Source organism: Dreissena polymorpha, chromosome 2 (assembly GCF_020536995.1).
Source record: "Dreissena polymorpha isolate Duluth1 chromosome 2, UMN_Dpol_1.0, whole genome shotgun sequence".
Taxonomy (NCBI): domain Eukaryota; kingdom Metazoa; phylum Mollusca; class Bivalvia; order Myida; family Dreissenidae; genus Dreissena; species Dreissena polymorpha.
Window position 1 is genome coordinate 101,673,378 of NC_068356.1, and position 9,171 is coordinate 101,682,548.

Below are 9,171 nucleotides of genomic sequence, written 5' to 3' on the forward strand. Positions count from 1 at the left end.
CACATATGTGAAAATACATTATTCTCCACTTATGTTAGAATACATTATTCTCAACATACATGAAGACATTAGACTCGTGATTTTTCTCCACACATATAAAAATGTTTTTTTCTCTACACATGTAAAAATACATTATTTAAAATAAAAACAGGTGAAAATTCATTATTCCACACACATGTTAAAAGTGAGACCCTAATCTTAATATGTTCGTGATTGAGTCCATCTACATATTTTCATATGATATCTATCAAATATTGCTGCATATTTTCATATGATATCTATCAAATATTGCTGCCTATTTTCATATGATATCTATCAAATATTGCTGCCATTGTTTTTGTTGATTGTTATATCAATATATATATATATATATATATATATATATATATATATATATATATATATATATATATATATATATATATACAGTAAGTTATTTTTTCGACAAGAAAATGTGAACCACTGATTAAAATAATTTAAATAATTCCTTAAATACACAGCAAACAAATAGTTGTTCAAAATGAGAAACACATATGTATTTAACAATAAGGCACATAAACAATCATAAAGAAACAATCATAAAGCAAATACATATTAATGTGATACGGTTTGCCCAAATATCTAAGAAAGAAATAGCAAAGTATGCAACACAACGTAGTTACGAAAGAGCCCAATACAACCGATTAGCAACTATACTTGACTAATATACAAAAACATAAGTATTAAGTATTTAACTCATTGAGCGTTTCACATTTCATACATTGGTGTGTCTCTTAACTTCACAGTCGTTTTTGAAGGATTTCCATCGCTCTTACTTGTTGTTTCTGTTTACTGTTGCCTTGTATGTTAAAACACTCGTGGCATTATGTTTAAACAACTTACTGATGTGGGTAAGCTCAAGGATTATGCGTTTGGATGTTTGGCTACATTCACCTTACTTGATGCAAGTAAAGTCCGATCAGGGCCGACTTGGTTTGTACGAGTGCTTAAAAAGACCATCTAGGCCTGGTTGATACCCCCCCCCCTGGCTACATTCACCTTACTTGATGCAAGAAAAGTCCGATCAGGGCCGACTTGGTTTGTACGAGTGCTTAAAAAGACCATCTAGGCCTGGTTGATATCCCCCCGCCACACACACACACAATACCGTCTCACAAAAAGGGAGGAATCATACTATTGCGTAATTCTGGCTTCCATTAAATGAATACTATCGCTAATATATATGTTTGACCTATATAGACAGGACGTGCAAATCGAGTCCGATCTATAAAACGTGTTCGTCGAATTGTCCTTGGGTTTTCCGTAATCTATTGGTACCTAGTTGTAAATTGTTTTACAATATTACCAATGCCTTTTCTATATTCAACAAGGCCAGTTTCTTGCGTCAAACTATACTCAATAACAAAGTCTTTGTTTGCAATATGCATGTCTTTAGAGTTGAATTTTGTTTTGTTTATTCTAAATTTATATTGCTAAATATTATATATGTATATGCCTGTATGGCATTGGCCACTGTTGAATACATTGTGTGTTATATGTATGAGTACTCATAGGCTTCAAGCCTAATGTATTCCGAAATAAAACCATAAAACCATACTATACACTCTTTTGATTACTGTAGTGTAAGTTTAAATTAGACCTTTATAACACACTTTCCTGTGATATACAGTCCTAGTTATAAAAATACCTTTAACACACCCTTTTCTATGCTTTAAAGTCCTTTGGCTACACATTGGTTGAACTAGACCTTTGCGACACTATTTTTTAAATCATGAAGTTTGAAAGGTCTTAGTTTAAAATAAACATGTTAATCACAATATTCTTTATAATCTACAGTCATATTGGTGGTCCTATCTTCAATTTGAACTTTTAGGACAGTATTTTATGTGCTAAAGTCATCTGACCATTCTGTGTTAAAATAGACCTGTACACACGTCTTTTTAATGTAAAGTATGCTGGCTAATTTAAAGCTAAACTAACCCTTTTCACACTGCCCTTTTATGATTCAACGTCCGTTTGGCTAGTAGTATGTAAAAGTATCTGAATAAAAAATGGTTCCCTGCACACGCAATATTATTGCACACTAGTTGTGCAACATCATTAGTCGGGTACCTGCTGTATACCACCTGCGTTCACATACGTTCCTGGCCGACCGTTGGAGGGCAGGATGAAGCGATTGGAGTTCGAACTGATCACCTACATTAACAATTAAAATATATGTAGAAGAATCATTTTTTTAAGAATTATACATACAATTGGAAGGGGACCGTTGTCATTCCGCTAAAGCAAAATCCCGACTGCATGTGTGTAATAAAAAACGTCTGCGTTTAGAAAACATAGGAAGCAGAAGTCATTAATAATTGTACGCAAGCATAATGTATACGATCGCACGCACTAGTTAAGTTTTGCCATTTTGACTTGTTTTCACCAGTTTGTTGATTAATAAATTGTATTAGATAGAGAGTTCTTTATCGTTACATGAGCGGATACTTGACATTCTGATGCATAGGGAATCGCCTTAAAACGTTTGACTTGTGGCTTAATAACTAGAATTTGAAGCAAAATAACGAAGTAGTTTATTTGCCTTTAGGACAACGATGGTTCGGAACATATTTCGATTATAGAATGTCTTGAATGACATTTCCATTAACTGTTCTTTAATAAAATAAAGTGCAAACATAAATTAAAAGTATGTTGTTGAGTAATTGATCGGAAAAGTCCGAGTTAAGAAGTTTGCTTTCGTACAGACGTCTTTATGTTTTTCATGTCTTAAAAATATTATTGTTGAATGGTTGAATGGTTATGGTTATACCAAAGAGGCAAAAGCTCCTGAGCAAACCTGATGTTTGTCGTGCCGAATACTGGAATTTTCTAATAAGCAAAACCTCTTAAGCAATACTTATGATTGTAGTGTAGAATACTGGAATGGTAAGTAAGCAAAAAGTCTTAAGAAAAACTGCATTTTTGAGCTTAGAATTACTGTAATGGTAATTGAACAAAATATTTCTTGGTTACCGAGTCCGGTGTGTCCATAGGCCTGTTTACGTCTGCGGTTGGTTTGTGGATAACACGTTCCTTAACCAAAGTCTGTAAAGGATAGATACACAGTTATGAACACATAGGGACAAGTGGATATACATTTCTTACTCACTGGCTATAATCCCATTCTGCTCGATAGTTGACACCGAAACTGACCAAAACGCACACTGGTTTAGTCAATGATGCCTGAGCCTGAACATTTACACTAAAATTTATATTAACAGATTGTGATATTTTATACACGATGAACCGGTGTCTTGGAACAGAAGTAATCACAAAGTATGTTCTTGTTGTACAATTTGCATCTTTGAATTCATTAATTCATTTGTGTGTGACCGCCTGCACTAGGAATACTGAATGATTTTTTTATCGCAATAACGAGTTAGAAGCTGAATTACGGTTTAATTTATTTCATCCAAATCACTCACAAGTTATCTTATTACCAGAATACTGAAAAGTTTGTCGATGCGAATCGGAGACGGAGTCCATCAGTGGAATCCGGGTTTGAATCCTTCTCTTGAGCGTATATTTAGCCGATAAACGGACAAGGGAAAGTCTCAATTAGGCTTTAGAATCTTGGTATATATTGTTTATTTTGGGGGGAGGGGCTTGGTTGACCTCAATACACACATTGTCATATTGCGCTACATCTCTATTCGGAAAAAAAATTCTTGTATCGAACTGCAGACACTCACCTCGTCGTCTTCGATGGAGTGAAATACCGCTTGCTCCTGTATGAACAAGAAAGGAAAAGGCATTAACAACACATATGCAGTGAATCAATGTATGCAATACTGAAGACATAGAGAATATTATGTGAGTTTTGGATAAAGATCAAGTTTATCATGCGAGGCTTAGAACCGATGTAGCGCGAGGCTTGCCAGGATATCTTTTTTGAAAAGCCATATCTGGTCTTTCTGGCTCGACCACTGAAACGACTGTTTCTTCTTTAGCATAAAGTTAATCTCAACTACTCCGCTGGCAAGATCGCACACTTGCCCAATATACCATTTTCCCTGGTATATAGCAGCAACAAAATCATCCTTTTTGCACTCTATCTCCGATGGCGTAAGGTTTTCAAGAGGCCTTGAGCTATCTCAGCGACAAAATCATCCTGTTCGCACTCTATCTCAGATGGCGTAAGGTTTTCAAGAGGCATTGAACTATTTTCAGCAGTAACCGTATCACTGTTGGTTGTTGGGCTTTTCATGTCTTCGTGGGTTGATGCCTTTGACCATGAACAACCCATTTGTCCAGTTAAGCAATCAGCACAGTAGCAGCTGGTATTCCGATATAATATATTGCAATCACCCAAACCAACTACAGCATGCAGCTTCATAGTACCGGCTACCGACTTAATACTTTGACTTGCAACTGATACCGCTCTTGCTTCACAAATACCCGAGAAACAAACCGGAAAGTGATGGTCATATTCGATGTCTTGCCCCAGTTGTAGAAATCGCGCGCATCGCTTATGACGCACCTGCTGCTTCTGCTCGCCTCATCCGCCATCCGTTTGCTTGTGCCTCCTAATCCATCGCATGGACCTTTGCCATGCCCGCTCTCAAAGTAATTCCACCGGGCATGACATCCATATGTTTCAAAGTGGTTGGCAACTGCATTAAATATATATTTGTTGCGGTACTGCGACGACCGCGAGTCGCTCCAGTAATGATCTCCAGTTGCGGATCAATCAATTTTAACTCTGGAATTAGATCTTCGATGAAGGCCAACACTAAGGACGCTTTGTGTGAGGCCTCATCTGAGACCGCTACAAAACTTGTATGCACTAATTCACCATCAGCATTCTTTCAATATGCAACCAAAGGATGCAGTGTAACGGCTGACTGATTAAAATAGGCACTCTGCACTTCTTCGTGAGAACGACAGTTGTAGTTTTCTGCAAAATCAAGTTATACGATAAAGTGATGTTCTGGTAATGTTTGCTTCAGCAGTTTTATTTGTCCATATTTGTGAACTCTTTGCACATGTTCTTTAAAGTCTTCTAGCTGTGTAGTTGTCTGATGAATAAATTTATCTCTGGGTACAACGTTTTCTACTATCCGCGTCCCGGTCCGTTTTCTGCCTTTATCCTCTGTTTCTACACGCGTCCACTGACTTACCGACACCTCATCTGGCAGCTTCTCTCTCAACATTACTTCAGAAATCTTGGTTTCAACAACTTTTTCTGGATTTGCGACCATCTCAATGTGTTTTCGATGAGCCTTCACCAAAAGCGATGCATTTTGATGTTTAAAGCATAAACATGAAACCCTGGACAGCATTGCTGTTTTATATATGTAAGATGGTCTAGATCGGCAAAATGTGGCAAAGAAAATGTCATTTGCTGGATTTTCTGCTTTGAATTTCAGATACAGATTTTTCAGGTAATCTGTTAATATGTGTACCTGTTGCTTACATCCTGTTGCAGTCTTCTATGCGTCACTTTTACCTGGCTGGGTGCGACTGTTGTCTTCACGCTTCATGAAGTTAATTACATGTTCACGATTCTTTTCAAGCTTACTCCGGCGCTTCTTAATTCCAATCTGATGCACTTTGCTATTGACTCTTCCTAGTTGATTTCGCCCAAGTCCGGTTTTCATAGACAAGTATTTAATTGTTCTGTACTTCTTGGCTATTCTCCCAGCTACTATATTGTAAATTGCTGCTCTCTTATCTCTCGGTGTGTTCTTTTTTGACGCCTTAATTTCACTTACTAATACATTACCTAGCAGAATGGGACGCCTAAGTTTCGCCTTCTGTTCAGCAGTCAGATTTGCGGCCTCCATGTCTGGTTCTGTCTATTTACTCGGTGTCAATTCAACACTTGGTACATGCTAAGTACTCTCAGTACTCTTTCTGACTCTCTGCAACGCTCTTTGTGTACTTTTTAACTTCGTTTTAAGCTTGTCTCTTTCTTGCTGAAGGATTCTTACTCGGGATACTGCAGCTGATCTATCTCGTTTCCACCGTTTCAGTGCTGCCTTTTGCCTTCCTCTGTTGATCTCGTTAAAATCCAATCGAACTAGTAATCTTCCGCGATCAGTTCCATTTCCTCCATTTCTAGTGTGGTGTTCGTCGCTTGTTTCTAATCCGGTGTCTTCCTCCATTCCCCGACTTTCATAACTACTAGTTTGGCTACTGTCCTGTCGTGCTCATTTTTATTTCAATTAAAATGTTCGATGACACTGATCTCAGAAAACATATAGTTTGTAAGCTAACAAGGGTATAATCAGCAACAATTACACATCTATAGTGAATCAATGTGTGCAATACTACAAATATTATTATTAGGGATCAATATCATCACATGGTGTATTGTTTTTTATATATAATTTAGCCTCGCTCCGTCAAAAGGGGGCGTAAAGTGTCGTCCCAGATTAGCCATCGCAATGCGCACAGGGTACGGACGACACTTTATTTTTTGCTAAGAATATACTTCCCTTCAACGAAAAATATCATAAAAGCGGAAAGTATCGTCCCAGAAAAGACCGTGTGGACTGTCTCAAGTATGAGGTTTACCCTGAAGGCTTCATTTAGGCCATCACTTGACGTCAAAGAGAACGCCGGGGTACTCGCCATAGAGCTGCTAACGGAGTCGAACTGCGACTGTCCGAATCTCTGAAAATAGGTAAGGAAATTCAGCATTTGTCATATGAGGTGCCAGAATAATCTAAGCTTGAATACGTTTGGTCGAAAAAGCTTTTTCCCTATAATCTCTCATTTGAAAATGCATTGAAAGCTTAAGAAACAACGATTAAAGAGATGTCTGAACCTTTGCGATAAAAATAATAGCAAATATATTTGGAATTTTACCACTGTGCCTTCAAACTCCATGCAACCTTCCGATCCGACGTATAAATCATTTCAGCTTTATTACTATGACCAAACAATTAACCCATTTATGCCTTGCCTCTAGAAAAAAGGCCTTGGCAAACAGCGTAGACCCAGATGAGACGCCGCATTATGCGGCGTCTCGTCAAGGTCTGCGCTGTTTGATTAAAGGAATTTATGTAAGAAATATTCTAAATATAGAAATAAATATACTAGACATCCCTAATTTTGGAAATAAATTGATTCAATTTAGAAGGCTGGGAGAGTCCATCATTGGATTGTTATTTTGCCAAAGAGAACAACGACAAATGGCATATACCTTAAAGCCATACTTCATTTAGACTCAAATTTCGTGTACTTAGCTATTACTTCTAATATTGCATGTAGGGTTTGTCAAAAGAGAAAATCCAAAAAATCCAAAAACAAACCATTTTTTAGATAGATGAGGCAATATATATTTGAACAAATGTTCACAAACCACATGTGAGCACTTCACCGAAAAAGAATAAGGCTTTAATTACCGTGACCAAAGAATCAAAGCAGGTCCAATTCTTTTAACTCCATTAACACATTCATTTAGCCATAATTTTTAACTCAGTGCGTTCACCTTCATTACAAACAAAACATTTACAGATTCTCTAAAATACGCATCTTACATCAGTTCTTTAACACTGTGTAGCAAAAAAAAGTAAAAAATTGTCCCATATTCTTGTATCAATAATGTAGACACATTTAAAATGCCAACTTTCTATACAACATAAATTAAAGCATTCAACAATTTACAAAGGAGTCACAGCCCATATGAACACTTATCGAGATAACCATTAGAGTTAAGCATTTTTCAAAAAGTCTCATTGCTAACTTCTTTGACACGCAGTTAAGTACATATATTTAACATGCGGGGCAAATAGTTTAAATACTATATAACCCTGTTAAAGAGGAAGTGTAATTATCATGTATTGCTACGTAAATGGTAACTGTTGCAAAATGATAAATACCTCCGACAAGCCAATTCCTAGTGTTTGCGTTTAATTTAGACCTCAAACGACCGATTATTTGGATTTGGGCAATTTTGGGGAACACAAAACTCTGTTATAACTAAGTTGATAGCGTATGTATTATCATTTGTACAATTTTACGTATTATAATAAGGATTTGAAAATGTAATGTTAATAACATAGCATACTCAAATAGATTTGAGTCGTACTCTTTGAAAAGGTCGTTTAATGCATGTGTGCAAAGTGTCGTCCCAGATTAGCCTGTGCAGTGCGCACAGGCTTATCAGGGACAACCCTTTCCGCCTAAACTAGAATTTTGCTAATAAGATACTTCTTTAAACGAAAAATATCGTCAAAGCGGAAAGTGTTGTCCCCGATTAGCTAGTGCGGACTGCACAGGCTAATCTGGGACGACACTTTACGCAAATGAATTTAACCCCATTTTCATAGAGCACTACCCATGTATATCCTTTGATTGGGTTTTGTCTTCATCATCAGCAGCAGCAGCATCATAATCATCATCATCATCATCATCATCATCATCATCATCATCATCATCATCATCATCATCATCATCATCATCATCATCATCATCATCATCATCATCATCATCATCATCATCATCATCATCATTATCATCATCATCATCATCATCATCATCATCATCATCATCATCATCATCATCATCATCATCATCATTACAATCATCTTCACCATCTTCACAATCTTCATATCCATCATCACCAGCATCACCATTAGCAACAGCAGCAATAGCAGCAGTAGCATCTTCAATCGCAGCATAAATATAATAAGCATAATAATCAACATAACCTTCATTATCATCATCAGCAGCAATTGAAGAAACAGCAATAACTATTACGGCAGTTAGTTATGTACTTACTGTGAAAGCCGACATTGCGCTTCAATAATCCATATATATTCACTCGTTTTAAATAATTCATCAAGATACCACGTATTGATATTTACTTCGATCTAAGGATTTCATTTGTACATTTCAATGCGGTCTGTCTTTATGCATGACCATTTCCAATGTAAGCAGGAAGAAGAATTCATGATTTTGTCTTCGATTTAACTCGGTTGTATTTACCTTGCGATTGAAAACTTCAATATAATTATTCTACGATTAGCATACACTTGGCGGTTATTTGCCATTACAAATACTACTTTAAAACTCTGCTGTTCCAGTATGGTTAACGTACAATGAATGGGTGATTGGAAATTTGATTTTGCATGAAGTATCGATTTATTGAGTGGATCTTCGATTACATCTGTGGTTTAA

The 9,171-nt window shown here is 36.6% G+C and overlaps 1 protein-coding gene across 1 annotated transcript; it reads right to left on the reverse strand.

Moving 5' to 3' along the window:
- Window positions 1–2,100: 2,100 nt before the first annotated feature.
- Window positions 2,101–8,913, reverse strand: LOC127869948 (uncharacterized). Its single transcript, XM_052412606.1, has 5 exons — window positions 8,773–8,913; window positions 6,562–6,660; window positions 3,735–3,770; window positions 3,016–3,087; window positions 2,101–2,196 (listed from the first exon to the last, which is right to left on the reverse strand). The coding sequence occupies exons 1-5, from the start codon at window positions 8,785–8,787 to the stop codon at window positions 2,101–2,103; spliced, it is 318 nt and encodes a 105-aa protein (XP_052268566.1). The 5' UTR covers window positions 8,788–8,913.
- Window positions 8,914–9,171: the final 258 nt, after the last annotated feature.